Consider the following 21,210-nt stretch of genomic DNA (forward strand, 5'->3'; position numbering starts at 1 on the left):
ACAATGAGTATAAACTAATTTTTTGATGCCCTGCTTTATTGCGGGGCTTCCTCTACTTGTTGAATATAAGAGCAGACTCAATACATCATGGAGTCGATATCATGACTGTACATTATTATATTCATTGCGTTCATCGTACGTTGAGTAGTTTTAGTAAATCTATGTTAATGTAATGGTATTATATATATTATGTGTTGAAATCGCATGTTTTTAGTGCTCGCGCGGCGCGTTGGGTTTCGCTGGTGTGGAAGCGTGACCTCGAAAAGTACAAGTTTCGTTTCAGGATGGCAGTTTCGTCTTGGGTGTAAAGTGGACATGATATTTTAGGCTGGTGAATTAATCCCTCCGATTGCGAAATATATTGTGCTCTTTTTGTCTTAACGCACAATAAAGAAACACAAAGTTATGCTGTACTCATAAATGTCTGTCTGTCATTTGACCAGAAGTGCTTCTCCCTTTCAGTTTGGTGTTTTTGTTAGTTTCTAAGAAGAATTAGAACGATAGAAGAGAACTTTTCCTTTTGTGTTCCACTCACTGATGGAAGAAGACAACGCCCTCTGTTGGTCTGTGTCAGTTCAACAGGGATCATAAAGTGTGTGTGTGTGTGTGTGTGTGCAGTGTGTGTGTGTGTGTGTGTGTGTGTGTGTGTGTGTTTTAAAAGTTTTTTTTTAATCTCACGTTTAAAATGAAAAAAGAGCAGATCGGATGAGTCACTTTATTATCATATGAAAAGGTTCTAACTATCCAGTCTCACAACAAATAATCTATGTTAAATGTTGAACACACGGTGTCTTTCACCGTTCTCGTGAAGTGTGTTCCTTACACCCGGTCACCTGCTGTTGCTCCTGTAATCTTCAGTACACTCATGTTTCTCTTCAGATCGCATAAATCTTTCGCCTTTTACTAAAGATTTCCGTGGGGAGGAACACAATGAGTATAAACTAATTTTTTGATGCCCTGCTTAACGGCGGGGCTTTCCTTACAGTGTATAATGTCAGAACTGCGTGGCAATCTGAATCGGATCAGTAATAGGCGTATAATTTACGTGTGTGTAACGCGTGCATTTGTTCATGTAATGTTAATGTAATGGTGTGCTTGATTTATTATCTTGCGATATTACATCAAAATGACTAATAACTCCTTAAAATATTAAAGGCTATATTAATCAAGCAATTATTCAAGACAAACTAATAAAGCAACAAAAGATAAGAAATTAAGAAAAAAAAAAATATATATATATATATGTTAATAGCCAACATATTTTTTATTTAATTTTTTTGCTGGTAGGCCTACTTATATATATATATATATATATATATATAAGTAGGCCTACCAGCAAAAAAATTAAATAAAAAATATGTTGGCTATTAACAGCTAAGGTAACCATTTAGAAATTAAAAAGACTGCATTCAAGTGTAAAATAAAACGGCCTAAATTTCTCATTATCTTCATCAAAAATGAAGATGATATGCTACTCCATCATATTTTATTAAATAATAAAGATAATAAATGTATCCTTCAAGAGCAGTGATATGTATATTCGCGTTTTTTGGCAGTAGTGTTATCTTAAACATTTCACAACAGAACTTTAGAAGTTCTTTAAACTGGTCTGTGTCAGTTTAACAGCCATCATAAAGTGTTTTTTTAAATCTAGAAATCACGTTTAAAATAAAAAAGAGCAGACCGGACGAGTCACTTTATTACCAGACAAGTTAACTATCCAGTCTACAACAAATAATATACGTTAAATGTTGAACACACGGTGTCCGTCACCGTTCTCGTGAAGTGTGTTCCTTACACCCGGTCACGTGCTGTTGCTCCTATAATCTTCAGTACACTCATGTTTCTCTTCAGATCGTATAAATCTTTCGCCTTTTACTAAAGATTTCCGTGGGGAGGAACACAATGAGTATAAACTAATTTTTTGATGCCCTGCTTAATAGTGGGGCTTCCTTACAGTGTTTAATGTCAGATCTCATGGAGAATTCAGAGTTTTTATTCGTGTTCTCTACACGTGGTGCGTGGAACCTGTGCATTCGGTCACAAAATGTTAATGGTTTGGTTTAATCACGTCTGTATTCTGGGCCCTCACTGCTCTCCACTCATCAAATATTGGATAAGCTCTGGGCATATAAATAGCATCATAAATATTGCCTTTGCTTATTGTATATACATTTATATACAAAGTCGATATAAATCTTACATCAAAATTGCAAAAGACAAGAAATGAATAAACTAATAAATAAATAAAAATAGGCCTAAAGAATTTATTTCCAGTCAGTTCCCTGATAGGCTACATCTCCAAAATGTCTTATAAAGAGCACTTTGTCTGGAAAGCATCTGCTTTGTAAACAACTGATACACGTCAGTTAAAAGGTCAGTTTTACATAAATTCTAAATGAAGATAATATGCTACTGCATAATATTTTATGAAATAATAAAGCTAATAAATGTATCAGTGGCGGCTGCTGGTCTTTCAAAGAGGGGAAGCTCATTTTCGGCCTACATCATAAAAATTGTCCATTTATTTATACGTAAATTCTGCCCTTCGTTCCTTTTCAAGAAAATGCTCTGTGACCCTGTCGTACCAACTCGTCTTTTCCAGTGACTTGACCAGTGTCCTCTCAATGGCCAGCAGAGCTAGGCTGCTTAAACGGCCTTGGCCCATTGTGTTACAGGTGTAGGACTTGAGCTGCTTTAAACAGGAGAAGCTCCTTTCCACACCTGCAGATGTAGCTCCAATTGTTGCCACTAATGAGAACAGTTTGTAAAGCTGAGGCATTGCACTGTCCAACTCCATGTCTTTAAGGAACACCAAGTAATCACACAGCTTTCCCCTGTTATCCTGCAAGTCACGATCTGAATACTGGACTTGAAGTTCAGACCTCAGTCTCCCTGAATCAAAGTGATGGCCATAACTTTTCAGGACACTTTGGAAGGCCTCCTCTGGAAATACTTGTCTCACGTCATCAAATTTCCCTGGATTGACTATTTCTAAGAAGAGCATACTTTCTAAATTTGAAAAACGTCGAGGAATCTGCTCCAAGATGTTATCAAGGATTGCCATGTACAGATTTCTGTAGCGCTCTTGGGGATCCTGCAATTGGGTCAGACGGCACTTTCTCATGGGCTCATCTCGTGGGTCTGAAGTGAGATCTGCTGCTTTGGCATAAACAGCTTGGAAAGCCCCCTCTGACCTCTTCTCTTTGACAAATGCAAGAAGAGACTCAATTCTTTCCTTGCTGTAAAAAACATCCATCGCCCTCTGCTGGACAAAGAGCACATCAGTCTCAGAGAAGATTTGTTCATGATATGTAAAACATTAACACAAACTCAAAATCCTCCAGTTTCCTCACAAAGCCTTCGGCACAATCTCGGTGTATCATCATCCATTGTCGTATCTGCAATGATGTTATCAAATGTCTGCAGGAGGCCATCATAATTGTTTGCCACAGTGCTCACTACCCGTGATGTGAAATTCCATAGAGTAGGAACGTTTCTGGGCAACCTTGAACAACCTGCAGACTCCAGAAAAGACGTCCTCTTTGTGGATTTTGAAAAAAAAATGTGGCAAACCCAGAGAGTGATGCACAGACATTGTACTGGGGCTATTGCTTTTACTTTTCCCTGCAGACCATTGAGAGCTGAAGCCATGACAGCAGCCCCATCATAGGTCTGTGCCACAAGCTTATCCATTAAATTGTAGCCCTGCATGTTCTCATTTAATACATCAAAAATGGACTGAGCATCTCATCCCCCAGAAACATCAACAAATCCAATAAAGCGCTCCTGAATCTTACCTGCACTATCCACATAGCGAACAATGACAGAGAGTTGGGCACGGCAGGATATATCAGCTGTTTCATCCACCTGCCATCCAAAAAAGGGAGCATCCTGAGTTTCATCTCTGATCTGATCAGAAACAGTGGCTGCAAGAGCAGAGATCAAGTCATTTTGAATAGTATGGGACATACCAGAAAACACAGTTGAGGACTCGAATTGTGTGGACAGGAGAGTCATATTTAGCTAATGTTTCTGTGAACTTCTGTAATTCCCCTTGTTGGATGATTCACTACTCTCATCATGTCCCCTAAATGACAGCTCCTGCCGGCCAAGCAAGGATGTCACATCAATAAGGCGGTTTAGGAAGGCCCTGTTTTGTTTGACTGTTTCATTATGTTTAGCCACTTGAATGCGAGCACATTCATTGATTGCATGCTCAACCCTGATCCTGCCCATGCAACTTAATCTTGCACATGCATTCACATGTTCATTGCTCTTTTCATGCCTTTTATATGCTCTGTCAAAGTTAGACCGATCTCCAAACCCCACCTTTGACCAAACAACACCTCCGTGAGATGGTTTCATCAAGAGGCATGGCCAGCAGTACATTTTATTTGTTACAGCACTTCCAGTCAGCCAGCTAACTTTGTCATACCAGGAGAGCTGAAAAGACCTGTTACTTTTCCCTATATTTTGTACTAAATCAATCTTAGGTGTTGATCTGCCCTGCTGTTTAATCCTAAGTTTCTCCTCGTAAGGAAGACGTTCAAATGGCTTCGCCAAAATCAGGTCGACAATATTAGCACTGTCTGCCATCGTGTGCAGTTTGCTAGCTGGCTAGTTTACCCCACAATGCTAGCCTAGCCTACTGTATGAATGAATGAATGAATGAATGAACAAACAGTCTAAAAAAAAAAGATATTAAACTCGACGGAGGAAATGTGGGAATTAGGTTAAACTGAAACAAGGAATGTGGTGTATAATTGTGTGAAATGTATGATGAAAATTGGCTAGCAATTTCGCCAAGCAAATACCAAGAAATAGGTTGCAGCAGTTTGTCTTTCGACTACACTTGCAAAATCCGCAATGGGACTGAGCTCGAATAGCTTCAGCATCAGCGACTTTTTATAGTATAAAATCGCTGTCAATCAAAAAGAGATGCAGCCTTTCGACAGACCCTCCAATCATCATGCAGAAGCCCGGAGTCTAGGCCAGCCCACTCCTCCATTCACCCCCAGAGACGCTGAGCATCCGTGGGCGGGACATAATCGCAGCATTTATCCAATGACCGTCTAGTTTCGAAGCACTGAAAAAAAAAAAAAAACGTTCAAAGCAGCCCCAATGAAGTCAATGGACGCTAGGCTTCAACAGGGAAATGCACTGTGAATCTACGGGAATGTATGAGAAGGAAATCGAGTCAGCCGACCTGCTATATGTAGCTGATTCTGAACGAACTCGTCTTCGAGATGAACGTGTTCTAACGCATTTTTAGTCAATAAAATGTTAACACAATAGTACATATTTGACCATACATTTTTTGACATTATAGGGGAAGCCGAGCTTCCTTTTCGTAGTTCCTAGAACTATTGGCGGAAGTACCCGGATTTTGGCGTGTTTGCAGCGCAGGAACTAGGAACGATTTTAGTTCTAGGAACTCCTTTTGGAGGAACTTAAGAAATCCTACTGGTGGTGTGAATGCAACCAGGAAAACGTTCCTAGGGGATCCATTAGTTCTCGGGGAACCACCCTGGTGGCTATTTCCTAGAACTACCTAGTGCGAAAGCCTCTCTTGTGATACAAACCAACTAGTGCAAAAAAAAAAAAAAAGAGGACTTTAATTGTTCGGGTGGCGCACGAATACACATTATACATTAATGTGATGGGATGCCGGTACATCACATCGACATCCCTACACTGACTACACTAACCTGTCTTGATAAAGAACATTTTAAAAGACTGGTTAAGTCGTTCTCCTGGCCTCCCTCTCTTTCTTTTCATGACGTTACTGGTACCCAGATTTTTTCCCCTGAAATTTTCAGTCAGTCTCATTTCCACTGTAACTTTTCAACTGTTCTCGTAGCAGCCTCAACTCTGATTGGTTCTGTTCTCGGAGCAGCCTCAACTCTGATTGGTTCTGTTCTCGGAGCAGCCTCAACTCTGATTGGTTCTGTTCTCGGAGCAGCCTCAACTCTGATTGGCTCTGTTCACTAGCAGAGGCGGGACTTGTGATTTTTATTGGGTCCCTCGTCTGTTTGCTGCTGACTGAGCGGAAATAATTATGGGAGAATGATGGCAGAGACAGGAGATATTTGGAAAACTTCTTTAAATCACATGGTTTTTGTGGTTTTCGTTCAAATTTCTCATTGTCTACTACATAATATTTTATTAAATGATAATAATAATAATAAATGTATCCTTCAAGAGCAGTGAATTGTATATTCGCGTTTTCTTGTCAGTATCTTAAACGTTTCACAAAAGACGTTAGAAGACGTTCTCTTTTGGTCTATGTCAGTTTAACAGGGATCATAAAGTGTGTGTTTTTTTCTTATCTAGAAATCACGTTTAAAATTTTTTTAAAAGTGAAGACTGGATGAGTCACTTTCATGGGTCACTTTATTATCATATGAAAAGATTCTAACTATCCAGTCTCACAACAAATAATATACATTAAATGTTGAACACACAGTGTCCGTCACCATTCTCGTGGAGTGTGTTCCTTACACTCGGATCCGTGCTGGTGCAGTTTGGAAACTAGTACACTCATGTTTCTCTTCAGATCGTATAAATCTTTCGCCTTTTACTAAAGATTTCCGTGGGGAGGAACACAGTGAGTATAAACAAATTTTTTGAGGTCCTGCCTAATTGGTAGGGCTCTTAAATCTGTTGAAATAATAGATTGTTATGATTTTGATCTGTGTTTCAGTACTGAACTAATGCACTACGTTATTCTATTTCCTATTTTAAATACACCGATTAGAGATTATCGAACATTTCTAAAGAGAAAAAGTTAAATTTCTACTGTAACTTTTCAACCATTCTCGGAGCAGCCTCAACTCTGATTGGTTCTGTTCTCGGAGCAGCCTCAACTCTGATTGGTTCTTTTCACTAGCAGGGGCGGGACTTTATTGGGTCCTTTGTCTGTTTGCCGCTGACTGAGCTGAAATAATTATGGGAGAATGATGGCAGAGACAGGAGATATTTGGAAAACTTCTTAAACTAAATCGCATGTTTTTTGTGGTTTTCGTTCAACTCTCATAGAAGCTAACGCTGTAGTATACTATATTAATCCATAAGAGTAGGGGATTATAGGAAAACTACCTGATTTAGTGGGCCCCCTGGGTTATTGGGGCCCCTTATTTGTCACCACTAATGACGGCCCTGATCAGGTCCTGTGTTTCGTTTCAGGATGGCAGTTTCGTCTTTGGGTGTAAAGTGGACACAATTTTTAAGCTTTAACTAATCCCTCTGATTGCGAAAATTTTTTGCTCTTTTTATCTCAACACACACCATAAAGAAACAAGAAGTTATGCTGTACTCATAAATGTCTGTCCGTCACTTGTCCAGATGTGCTTCTCACTTTCAGTTTGGTGTTTTTGTTAGTTTCTAAGAAGAATTAGAATGTTAGAAGAGAACTTTTCCTTTGTGTTCCACTTACTGATGGAAGAAGACAACGCCCCCTGTTGGTCTGTGTCAGTTCAACAGGGATCATAAAGTATGATTTATTTTGAATTTTTTTAATCTCACTTTAAAATTTAAAAAGAGCAGATTGGATGAGTCACTTTATTATCATATGAAAAGGTTCTAACTATCCAGTCTCTCAACAAATAAATAATTTATGTTAAATGTTGAACACACGGTGTCTTTCACCGTTCTCGTGAAGTGTGTTCCTTACAGTCTCGTCCGTGCTGGTGCAGTCATGAATTTAGTACACTCACGTTTCTCTTCAGATCGTATAAATCTTTCGCCTTTTACTAAAGATTTCCGTGGGGAGGAACACAATGAGTATAAACTAATTTTTTGATGCCCTGCTTAAAGGTGGGGCTTCCTTACAGCGTTAAATATCAGGTCACATGGAGAACTGAATGTGTGCATTCATGTGTTCCACACGTGGTATGTGGTGTGTGGAACGTTTGCATTCGTTCACAAAATGTTAATGGTATGATTTCATTCAATCACTTCTGAATTCTGGGCCCTCACCGCTCTCCACTGATATGAAATATGGGATAAGATATGGGCATATAAAGAGTATAATAAATATTGCTTTTGCTTATTTTATATAAATTTATATACAAAGTAGATATAAATATTACATCAAAATTGCATTAAGCGATTAATAGCTTCTTATGAAACATTAAAGTCATCAAGAAATTATTCAAGACAAACTAATGAAATAACAAAAGACAAGAAATTAATAAACTAATAAAATAAACATTTTGTTTTTATGTCAAATGTAGGCCTATAGAATTTATTTCCATTAAGTTCCCAGATAGGCTACATCTCCAAAATGTCTTATAAAGAGCACTTTGTCTGGAAAGCATCTGCTGTGTAAGCATCTGATACACATCTTTAAAAGGTCAGTTTTACATAAATTCTAAAGAATTTGAAGATAATATGCTACTGCATAATATTTTATTAAATAATAAATGTATCCTTCAAGTGTAATGAGTTGTATTCACGTTTTCTTGACCGTATTGTTATCGTACTTGGGCAGGCCGGTTATCCTTAGGGGCTTTCGCACCGGAGGAACCTTTTCATAGTTCCTAGAACTAATGGCGGAAGTACCTGGATTTTGGCGTTCAGGAACACAGGAACTAGGAACAATTTTTGTTCGAAACTCCTTTTGGAGGAACGAATTTAGCTCCTACTTCAGAGTAGGAAAAAATCCAACGCAACTTTGAGGGGACCAACCAAAACATGATTATGTATTTCTGCTCAGCTAGCATCACTGGACATCAACCACACCGCATATGCTAATAACTTTTCATTACTGTCTACTTTCTATGTATTACAGTTACATTTAATAACGTATTAGACCACACTGTTAGACAGATCGTAAACTAATGAACATGGAGAATGTGAGCACTGTGTGGCTCTGGCTGGCGTTCTCTGCGCCGTCAAAATAAAGGTCCGCCGCGCCATCAAAATAAGTCACAACAACAAGCGTGGCTGACGTCACTTCAGAGTTCCTGCTGGCGGTGTGAATGCAACCAGGAAAACGTTCCTAGGGGATCCATTAGTTCTCGGGTAACCACCCTGGTGTCTAGTTCCTAGAACTACCTGGTGCGAAAGCCCCTCTTGTGACACAAACATCGACATCCCTACGACTACACTAACCTGTCTTGATAAAGAAAATTTTGAAAGACTGTTTAAGTCGTTCTCCTGGCCTCCCTCTCTTTCTTTTCATGACGTTACTGGTATCCAGATTTTTCCCCTGAAATTTTCAGTCAGTCTCATTTCCACTAACTTTTCAACTGTTCTTGGAGCAGCCTCAACTCTGATTGGTTTTGTTCTTGGAGCAGCCTCAACTCTGGTTGGTTCTTTTCTTGGAGCAGCCTCAACTCTGGTTGGTTCTGTTCTTGGAGCAGCCTCAACTCAGATTGGTTCTGTTCTCTAACAGGGCCGAGACTTGCGATTTTTTTATTATTTTTTTTATTTTTTTTTTTTATTTTTTTTATTGGGTCCCTCGTCTGTTTGCCGCTGACTGAGCTGAAATAATTATGGGAGAATGATAGCAGAGACAGGAGATATTTGGAAAACTTCTTTAACTAAATCGCATGTTTTGGTGGTTTTCGTTCAAATTTGTCATTGTCCTAATTTTTTATGAAAATAATATGCTACTGCATAATATTTTATTAAATAATAATAATAATAATAAATGGTAATAACCTGGTGAGACGGAGGAGAGGCCGGGGCAGGAGGCAAACCACAGCCCCTGGAATCTCCAGGCACATGATGAAGACGGGAGCAGGAACGGCATTGCCGATGTGTCAGAGGACACAAAGCACCAGACAGAGATGGAGCTGTGTACCACAGGACATTAGACGACCTGGACAGGACATATGTGCAGGAGTGGCCCGAAAGGAATCCTTGAACTGGCCCGCTGTAGTGGCAAGGAAGGAGTGGAGAGGTTTGTTCACGATGGTGGATGAGGTGCTGGAAACAGCCTTGGCAGGAGATGTGGATAAGAAGCTCAAGGCTATGGCTTCCATTATTTGGAGCATAGGCGCTGATCGCTTCGGAAAGAAAGGAAAGAGCTGAAGGCCAAAACAAACACCCAGCCAAAGGAAAGCAGACGCGTGAAGGAAATAGCAATCCTTAGAGGGGATCTGCGGAGGCTGAGGAAGGCATTTCGTGAAGCAACAGTGGATGAGAGACCAGTAGGGCTGTACTGTCCCAGTCGATTAGTCGATTAATTGGTCGATACGTTCTGGTTCGACCAAAATTCTGATTGGTCGATTTTTTGCCGCGTTTATTTCATCAGTTTTGCCGCGCTGAGGCGCTCATTTCATCAGGTGGAAAGCACTAACTGCTAATGGGGGTGTTTTCAGAGTACCCTTGTTTCACTGTAACAGTCTGTCTTCAGAACACCCCCCTTGTTTTCACTTTTTTTGGATTAGCCCAACCCAAGAGAGAGCGATAACTAACTATAGAAGGTTTGATGCTGAATATTATTTATTTAATTGTGAGCGTTTAATAGTCAGTCCTCTTCTAACATGTCAACAACAAAGAAATCGACAGTGTGCCAGCATTTTGTTAAAATTGATAACAGGAAAAAGGTCGAATGCAAAGTTTGCAAGCAACAGTTTTCCACAGCTCGACGACAAACATGACATATCTAAAAGTGGTAAGCTCACTTGTCTGCGTTAGCTTGCCCTGTCTGTTTTGAGTAGGCTATATGAACATATCAGAATTTGCATATTTCAATGTTTTAGTGTTATAACCTAACTTTTTTATTTTTTATTTGGAGCCTAATGCGCAATTGCGCTGTGCTGTTGGTTGTGTTAGTTTTGAGCCTAGGATGCTTTATTTTTCAGTTATGTACTTTATTTCGTTTCTGCTCTTGATCTGGTTTGTTTAATAAATATTCTTTTTTTTATTAAAGTGGACGTGCCTTTTGTGTTTATTAAGAGTAAAAGCTTTAAGTTAATAGTCTATTAATTCGTGTCTCAGCTGCGAAGCTGAGCTCATGTTCAGCCTCGCTCGGTGCGAGGACATGCACGGTGAAATGATAGTGTCTGACAGTTATAACTTATTATTATAACATATGACAAAAATAATTGTCTAAATTATGTTACATATTCCTCAACAGTTCTTGTGATGATATCACTAGTTGACAACATAACGTTAGTACTATTTTCGGAAATCATAAGCTATGATATTGCGCAGGTGCACGTGATGCAACGCTGAGCCGTCAGACTCGAGTTAATTAGGTCAAAATAATTAGGTCAAAAACGATTTAATATACTGCAAATAGCCTACTAGTTTTTTATGTTTATCTATAATTCATTTAGGCGGACAACAAGGCTACCAAGTACTGCGCACAGTGCGCATCTAATTTAACACTTTTTTTTTGTTTTTTTTTACCGTCATTTTTAGTCGATTTTTAGTCGAAAATTTCAGGACTTCAGTCGACCAAGATTTTCTTTGGTTGAGTACAGCCCTAGAGACCAGCACTCGAAGAAATCCGTGACAACTTGAGGGAACGCATTAGGATCTTGCGATTAGCTGAATGTCACCGTAGGGACAGGAAGCGACGAATGAAGGAGAGGACAGATTTCACCAAGAATCCTTTCAAATACCTGTCGAAACTTCTGGGCGATGTAAGATCAGGGGAGTTGAAAGCAATAAAGGAGGAGGTGGAGGAGCACCTTTGTCAGGTCCATAGTGACCCCAAAAGGGAGGACAGCCTGGAGAAGATGGAGAAACTCATAAAACCAACAGAACCAGCTACCCCCTTCCGAGTTGAGGAACTGAGCTGGCAGGTGAACACCTTTCTCAGGAAGGCCAGTGCAAAATCAGCCCCAGGGCCGAATGGCATTCCATATAAGGTGTACAAGTATTGCGAAAGGCTCAAGAGACGACTTTGGAAGCTACTGAGAGTGGCATGGAAGAAAGACTTCCTTGCTGATAGTTCTCTAGTCGCTGAGGGATGCTTCATCCCTAAGGAAGAAAACTCCATAGGGATTAAGCATCTCACTCCTTGATGTCAAAGGCAAGATTTTTCCACCTTTATGATGGACAAATGGGTACATGGACACGTCCGTCCAAAAGAGGGGAGTTCCAGGGGTAACAGGCTGTCTTGAGCACATCAGCATAATCACCAAGATTATCGAAGATGCAAAGAAGAACCGTGGTGACCTAGCAGTTCTGTGGCTGGATTTAACAAATGCGTTTGGGACGATACCCCAGAAGCTGGTGGATTTGACGCTGAAGACCTACCATGTCCCAGAGCATTTCCAGAAGCTCTTGCAGTGTTTCTATGACAACTTCAACATGCGCTTCACCTGTGGAGACTTTACCCCCGAATGGCAGAGGCTAGAAGTGGGCATTGTCACTGGCTGCACAATCTCAGTGATTTTGTTTTCAGCAGCGATGAACCTTCGCGTTAAATCAGCAGAGAAGTTTCGTTGAGGCGAAGTGTTGGCAAGTGGAATCCAGCAGTTACCTATAAGAGCATTTATGGACGACCTCACCATCACGGTAAAATCAGTACCTGAAGGGAGATGGATCTTGGAGGATCTGGTTGAGCTCACCGATTGGGCAAGGATGGAGTTCAAACCAGAAAAGTCCAGAAGCCTGGTATTGAGGAAGGGGTGCATCCAGGACCGGTTCCACTTCAGGATCAAAGATATCATCATCCCAACGGTCCAAGAGAGACCAGTGAAGAGCTTGGGGAAATGGTACAGGGCAGACCTCAATGATAAGCTGAGTGTGAGGGATAATTATCCAAGTAAATACCTGGATGACATCCCTTGGGAAGAGCGGCCTACCCGGAAAGTATAAGGCCTGGGTTTACCAACACCAGGTACTCCCTAGGCTGCTCTGGCCTCTGCTTGTTTATAAGATAATTGTCTCTACCATCGAGGGATTGGAGAGGAAGATTAACACCTATTTGAGGAGGTGGCTGGGCGTTCCAAAAAGCTTCTGCTCCATTGGCTTGTATAGCACAGGCAGCAAGATGCAGCTGCCACTGACATCAGTGGTTGAGGAGTATAAAGTGACAAAGACATGCCAGGCCATGATGCTGCGAGACAGCAAGGACGCAAGAGTACGCCAAGCAGGTATTGTGGTCAGGACAGGTCGTGAATGGTCAGCCAGCAGAGCACTGACGGAGGCTGAGGATTGACTGCATCATGCTGACATCGTTGGGACAGTAGCTCTGGGCAGGCTTGGACTGGGTTGCTCCACCAGAAAGAGCTGGAAAAAAGCTGACCCAAAAGATCGTCATGGTATGGTGCAGAGGGAGGTCTGTAAAGCAGAAGAGGAAACCCGGCATGTCAAGGCTGTTGCCATGAAAAAACAGGGCAGCTGGACAAGGTGGGAGGGCATACGTGAAAGGGCCCTGTCGTGGCAGGACATCTGGACCATGGAAGGACGTTGGATAAAGTTCTTGATGTGTTCTGTCTACGATGTCCTGCCTACTTCATCAAACCTCTATATTTGGGGCATGGTAGAGAGCCCCAGCTGCACGCTGTGTGGAAAGACAGCCAATATTGAGCACGTCCTTTCGGCACACCGGTCAAGTTTGGCAGATGGGAAATTCCGGTGGCGTCACGATAAGATCCTGTCTTGTTGGCGGATGGTGTGGAACAGGCAAGGAAGAAGGGTAAACAACTTTCCGACGGGCACCACTTTATCCATTTCGTCAGGACAGGAGAGAGCACTGCAGCAGGATGGAGGAGCAGAGGGGTCCTGGCCTCAGCAAATGACTGGGAGATGCAGGCAGTCCTGAAGAAGCAGCTCAAATTCCCAGAGGAGATAGCACTCACTAGCCTCAGACCAGATATTGTCCTCTGGTCTAGAGGTACCAATCAGGTGGTGCTCATAGAGTTAACAATATCCTGGGAAGAGAGGATGGAGGAGGCACATGAGCATAAGCTCCAAAAATGTCAAGGCCTTATCCTCGAGAGCCAGAAAAAAGGATGGAAGGCCTGGATTTTACCAGTAGAGGTCGGCTGCAGAGGTTTTGCTGGACAGTCGCTCTGGAGAACCCTTGGATTGTTGGGGATTGAAGGGATGGTCAGGAAACGGCTAATAGGCAATGTCACTGAACAGGCAGAAACAGCAACAAATTGGATTTGGATACAGCGGGAGGTGCGGTGGCAGAGCAAACCTTTTGAAGGATTAAAAACGTCATAGAGTTGGGTTGGGTCAGCAGGGGTAGATCCAGGACGCTGGATCTGCTGTCGAGCCCTCCCGAGGTGTTATGGGCTTAAATCGATAAAACACCAAGGAAGGGGGGTGCCCATCTGATGACCGGCTGTAGCCACCAAACTCTTGTATTGTTGAGAGATGTAGCCAAGCCTTGAGCTAGCCCAGGGAGAAGGACGGTGCTTGAAAGGAGGAGAGGGTGAAGAAGTGAAGACCGGATGAGTCACTTTCATAGGTCACTTTATCATCATATGAAAAGATTCTAACTATCCAGTCTCACAACCAATAATATACGTTAAATGTTGAACACGCAGTGTCCGTCACCGTTCTCGTGGAGTGTGTTCCTTAAACTCGGGTCAGTGCTGGTGCGGTTTGGAAAGTACACTCATGTTTCTCTTCAGATCGTATAAATCTTTCGCCTTTTACTAAAGATTTCCGTGGGGAGGAACACAATGAGTATAAACTAATTTTTTGATGCCCTGCCTAATTGGTAGGGCTCTTAAATCTGTTGAAATAATAGATTGTGATGATCTTGATCTCTGTTTCAGTACCAAACTAATGTACTATGTTATTCCATTTTCTATTTTAAATACACCGATTAGAGATTATCGAACATTTCTAAAGAGAAAAAGTGAAATTTCCACTAACTTTTCAACCGTTCCCGGAGCAGCCTCAACTCTGATTGGTTCTGTTCTCAGAGCAGCCTCAACTCTGATTGGTTCTTTTCACTAGCAGGGGTGGGACTTTATTGGGTCCTTTGTCTGTTTGCCACTGACTGAGCTGAAATAATTATGGGAGAATGATGGCAGAGACAGGAGATATTTGGAAAACTTCTTAAACTAAATTGCATGTTTTTTGTGGTTTTCGTTCAACTCTCATAGAAGCTAACACTGTAGTATACTATATTAATCCATAAGAGTAGGGGATTATAGGAAAACTACCTGATTTAGTGGGCCCCCTGGGTTATTGGGGCCCCTTTATTTGTCACCACTAATGACGGCCCTGATCAGGTCCTGTGTTTCGTTTCAGGATGGCAGTTTCGTCTTTGGGTGTAAAGTGGACACAATTTTTAAGCTTTAACTAATCCCTCCGATTGCGAACATTTTTTTCTCTTTTTATCTCAACACACACAATAAAGAAACAAGAAGTTATGCTGTACTCATAAATGTCTGTCCATCACTTGACCAGAAGTGCTTCTCACTTTCAGTTTGGTGTTTTCGTTAGTTTCTAAGAAGAATTAGAACGTTAGAAGAGAACTTTTCCTTTGTGTTCCACTCACTGATGTAAGAAGACAACGGCCTCTGTTGGTCTGTGTCAGTTCAACAGGGATCATAAAATATGATTATTATTTATTTTTTATATTATTTTTATTTATTATAAAAAAGAGCAGATCGGATGAGTCACTTTATTATCACATGAAAAGGTTCTAACTATCCAATTTATGTTAAATGTTGAACACACAGTGTCCTTCACCGTTCTCGTGAAGTGTGTTCCTTACACTCGGGTCCGTGCTGGTGCAGTCAGGAAACTAGTACACTCATGTTTCTTTTCAGATCGTATAAATCTTTCGCCTTTTACTAAAGATTTCCGTGGGGAGGAACACAATGAGTATAAACAAATTTTTTGATGCCCTGGTCAAAGGTGGGGCTTTCTTAGTGTTTAATATCAGGTCACATGGAGAACTGAATGTGTGTATTCGTGTTTTCTACACGTGGTGTGTGGAACGTGTGCATTCGTTCACAAAATGTTAATGGTATGATTCATTTAATCACTTCTGAATTCTGGGCCATCACCACTCTCCACTGATATCAAATATGGGATAAGATCTGGGCATATAAGGAGTATAATAAATATTGCTTTTGCTTATTTTATCTAAATTTATATACAAAGTCAGGGCTCCAGACTAATTTTTCCACTGGTTGCACTGGTGCTACCAACTTTCTCAGTTGGTCGCACCAGCAAATGATTTGGTGGCACCCTTTTTTTTTTTTTTTTTTATTCTTTTTTTTTTCTACATGCCATGGGATTAATCAATGCATGCTGATGAATAGTGGTCTTAATCTGCATACCCTAGTTTTGCACTGATGTGAAAAGACTGACAGTGACAAGACCTCATGTTAGCAAAATGTTTTAATCCAGTGGTTCTCAAACTTTTACACCAAGTACCACCTCAGAAAATATTTGGCTCTCCAAGTACCACCATAATGACCAATATTAAAATACAGTAGCGTAGTAGGCCTAACTATTCAGCTACAGTTATCCACAGCTCAAAAACTAGGCAGTTTTATTTATAATAAGAATATTTATTGTTGTCAGCCACTTTAAACATTGTAACAACACAGTTCTAAAAGTGAAATAAAAACTGTACCAACAGATTAAATGAAAATGTATTGCACTTAAAACAAGTAGGCCTACATGTTGTTTAAGACTTACATGAGCTTAATGTGATGGGTGCGCCTGCCTCTGTGAACACAGTCCTGAGATGTCTGGGTCAATGGAGGTCAGCTTCAGTCTCAGGTTTGGCTCAGCGTCCACCCTGCTTCTGTACTTTGTTTTTATGACAACAAGTGAAGAGAATCCTTTCTCGCACAGATACGTGGTCACAAAAGGAAGGAGAAAACGCACGGCCTTGTCGGAAAGCACAGGGTATTCACTGTGCTGCTTTATCCAAAAGTCCAGCAATGTCTGCTTTCTGAAAGCTGCCTTCAATGTTTCGTCACAAGACAACTCTATTAAACTCTCCTGCTCACCAACAGTTAAGTCCTGTGAAGCCATCTGAGAGGTGTCGATGCTGAAAGGGTTTCTCATCCAGCTGCTAGCTTCAGCTTCAGGCATCACTGGGAAATAATCAAGGAACTGTTGTCTGAGTGACACGAGGTTTGCAGTGATGTTCTCCCTGAGTCTACCATCAAGCGTCAGGTCATTGTCAGACAGAAAACTCTCCAAAGCAGGGAAAGCTGAAACATCACCTGTCTTGACTTTGATTTCAAATAACTCCAACTTCTTAAGCAGTGCATTGATTTTGTCATGCACATCAAAAACATTGATGAAGAGTCCCTGTAGTCCCAAATTCAGTTCGTTTAAACGTGAAAAAATGTCAGACAAGTATGCCAGCTGACTGAGCCACACAGTATCCTCGAAAATGTCTGACAAGGGGAAATTTGTGTCCTGTAAGAACATATGGACCTCTTTGTGCAATTCAAAAAGCCTCAAAAGCACCTTTCCTCTTGAAAGCCACCGTACTTCAGTATGAAGCAAGAGTTGGACATGTTCACTGCCCATTTCCTCGCAGAGCACACAAAATAAACGAGAATTCATCGGTCTGGCCTTAATGAAGTTCACAGTTTTCACAGCAGAGTCCAGCACAGACTTCAGGTCACCAGGCATCTTCTTCACTGCCAGCGCCTCACGATGGATGCTGCAGTGAGTCCAGCGCATCTCAGGTGCTACCTCTCGGATGCGAGCTGCTACTCCACTGTGACGACCTGTCATAGCCCTCGCGCCATCAGTACACACTCCCACTCACTTTTTCCAGTCCAGTCTGTTCTCTTGGATAAACGCGTCCAGTACCTGGAATATGTGCTCTGCTGTAGTTCTGGTCCCAAGTGACTGGCAGAACATAAAGTCCTCCTGAGCTGAACCATCATTTTCATATCTCGCATAAACCAATAAATTGGCCAAATCTGCGACATCCGTAGTCTCGTCAAGCTGGATGGCAAAATATTGACTGTTTTGAATGCGCTCAATCAGTGTCTTTTTAACATCGTCAGCCATGTCTTTTATTCTCCGTGACACAGTGTCATTTGAAAGCGGCACCAAGTTTAACTCTTTGGCAGCTTTCTCTCCACACATGATGCGCGTCATCTCTTTGGCTAAAGGTAGACACAACTTTGTTCCCCTATTGTGTGCGGCTTACCAGCTTTGGCGATCCGGAGGCTGGCACGATATGAAGCTTCCTGTGCTTTGAGTATGGGTGTACCACAGGATTTAATGATGGATTTTGACTGCTTCAGTTCATCACGTTTTCGCAAAAAAAAATCCACTGGTTTGTCCTTAAGCACCGTGTGTTTAGTTACAAGATGCCGTTTGAGATGCGATGGTTTCATGCATTCATTACTAAGTACTTTGCCACATATCACACACTGTGGCCTGGGCTCTTCCTCTCTTCCGCTCCAAATAAATCCAAATTTGATATAGGTCGGGTCATAATTTCTCACTGTTTTGTAGCGTTTGCTGCTGCTGCCTTCACTGGCGCTTTCAAAGTTGCCACTGTTGTTAGCACTTGTGCTCGGTTCACTCTCATCCACATGTTCTCTCATTCAGTTCTTGTATTTGAAACATTCTCCTCCTGATCCAAACTTCTCTTTCCAGATTGAAGCCACGATAGCAGTTTTGAATTTTTCATAATTTAATCATCCACCTAACATTCATTTATATTTAACCTTTAAACACACACTTAAGTAACAAAAAAAATCAGCATAAAATTTTTACTTGCACATTCTTAAAAAATGAGAGTGCATGTGTCTTTAAATGATATTGAGCTTTGCTCACCCCGCCCCTCTGTTCTGTGCGTACACCGTTTGTAATAACACAATAACCATAACGCGTTGTTCATTATAAACGTGGGATTATGAATTATATTGAGAACGTCATACATAGAAAACATGCCGTAATGTACTCTGAGTGTAAACAGCCGCATTCATTGTGAAGCGTGCAAGCGATTTGCAAAGATTAATATAAATATTAATATAAAGGTTAATAAAACGTTACACTCACTTCAGTTATTCTGGAGGTGCAGCAGGAACACGAACACAATCACTTAGACGCCATTCTGCACATAGACAGTGCTCCAACGTTTCAACAATGACCGCACGAATCGGTCTTTAAAAGGTAATTTTACATAAATTCTAAATGAAGATAATATGCTACTGCATAATATTTTATTAAATAATAAAGCTAACAAATGTATCCTTCAAGAGTAATGAGTTGTATAACACAGGAACTAGGAACGATTTTAGTTCGAAACTCCTTTTGGAGGAACGAATTTAGCTCCTACTTCAGAGTAGGAAAAAATCCAACGCAACTTTGAGGGGACCAACCGAAACATGATCATGTATTTCTGCTCAGCTAGCAACACTGGACATCAACCACACCGCATATGCTAATAACTTTTCATTACTTATATTTAATAACGTATTAGACCACACTGTTAGACAGATCGTAAACTAATGAACATGGAGAATGCGAGCACTGTGTGGCTCTGGCTGGCGTTCTCTGCGGCGTCAAAATAAAGGTCTGCCGCGCCGTCAAAATAAGTCACAACAACAAGCGCGGCTTACGTCACTTCAGAGTTCCTGCTGGCGGTGCGAATGCAACCAGGAAAACGTTCCTAGGGGACGGCTATCCCTACGACTACACTAACCTGTCTTGATGTTGAACATTTTGAAATACTGGTTAAGTCGTTCTCCTGGCCTCCCTCTCCTTCTTTTCATGACGTTACTGGTATTCAGATTTCCCCCCCGAAATTTTCAGTCAGTCTCATTTCCACTGTAACTTTTCAACTGTTCTTGGAGCAGCCTCAACTCTGATTGGTTCTGTTCTTGGAGCAGCCTCAACTCTGGTTGGTTCTGTTCTTGGAGCAGCCTCAACTCAGATTGGTTCTGTTCTCTAGCAGGGGTGGGACTTGCAATTTTATTGGGTCCCTCGTCTGTTCGCCGCTGACTGAGCTGAAATAATTATGGGAGAATGATAGCAGAGACAGGAGATATTTGGAAAACTTCTTTAACTAAAACGCATGTTTTGGTGGTTTTCGTTCAAATTTCTCATTGTCTTAATTTTTGATGAAAATAATATGCTACTGCATAATATTTTATTTGATGATGATAATAATAATAACAATAAATGGTAATAACCTGGTGAGACGGAGGAGAGGCTGGGGCAGGAGGGAGGGCAAACCACAGCCCCTGGATAGCCCAGCACCAGACAGAGATGGAGGGTACACAGGACATTAGACGACCTGGACAGGACATATGTGTAGGAGTGGCCGAAAGGAATCGGTGAACTGGCCCGCTGCAGTGGCAAGGAAGGAGTGGAGAGGTTTGATCACGATGTTGATGAGGTGCTGGAAACAGCCTTGACAGGAGATGTGGGTAAGAAGCTCAAGGCTATGGCTTCCATTATTTGGAGCATAGGCGCTGATCGCTTCGGAAAGGAAGGAAAGAGCTGAAGGCCAAAACAAACACCCAGCCAAAGGAAAGCAGACGCGTGAAGGAAATAGAAATCCCTAGAAGGGATCTGCGGAAGCTGAGGAGGGCATTTCGTGGAGCAACAATGGATGAGAGACCAGCAATTTTGACAACTTGAGGGAGCGCATTAAGATCTTGCGAGTAGCCAGATGAATGTCACCGTAGGGACAGGAAGCGACGAATGAAGGAGAGGACAGATTTCACCAAGAATCCTTTCAAATATCTGTCGAAACTTATGGGCGATGTAAAATCAGGGGAGTTGAAAGCAATAAAGGAGGAGGTGGAGGAGCACCTTTGTCAGGTCCATAGTGACCCCAGAAGGGAGGACAGCCTGGAGAAGATGGAGAAACTCATAAAACCAAAAGAACCAGCTACCCCCTTCAGAGCTGAGGAACCGAGCTGGCAGGAGATGAACACCTTTATCAGGAAGGCCAGTGCAAAATCAGCCCCAGGGCTGAATGGCATTCCATATAAGGTGTACAAGTATTGCGAAAGGCTCAAGAGACGACTTTGGAAGCTACTGAGAGTGGCATGGAAGAAAGACTTTCTTGCTGATAGTTGGCTGGTCACTGAGGGATACTTCATCCCTAAGGAAGAAAACTCTATAGGGATTAAGCAATTCCGTACCATCTCACTCCTTAATGTCGAAGGCAAGATTTTTCTTGGGATTCTGGCGAAAAGACTGACCACCTTTATGATGGACAACGGGTACATGGACACGTCCGTCCAAAAGAGGGGAGTTCCAGGGGTAGTAGGCTGTCTTGAGCACATCAGCATAATCACCAAGATTATCAAAGATGCGAAGAAGAAC

At 41.6% G+C, this 21,210-nt stretch overlaps 1 protein-coding gene across 1 annotated transcript; it reads right to left on the reverse strand.

Moving 5' to 3' along the window:
- Window positions 1-16,593: 16,593 nt before the first annotated feature.
- On the reverse strand, window positions 16,594-17,646 carry LOC309482406 (zinc finger BED domain-containing protein 5; the record flags this gene model as incomplete). The annotated part of the gene is made up of 1 exon (XM_082147753.1): window positions 16,594-17,646. The coding sequence occupies one exon, from the start codon at window positions 17,644-17,646 to the stop codon at window positions 16,594-16,596; it is 1,053 nt and encodes a 350-aa protein (XP_082003879.1).
- Between the last annotated feature and the right edge of the window lie 3,564 nt (window positions 17,647-21,210).

The sequence above is a fragment of the Leuciscus leuciscus genome (assembly GCF_965113295.1).
Source record: "Leuciscus leuciscus genome assembly, chromosome: 19".
NCBI lineage: Eukaryota > Metazoa > Chordata > Actinopteri > Cypriniformes > Leuciscidae > Leuciscus > Leuciscus leuciscus.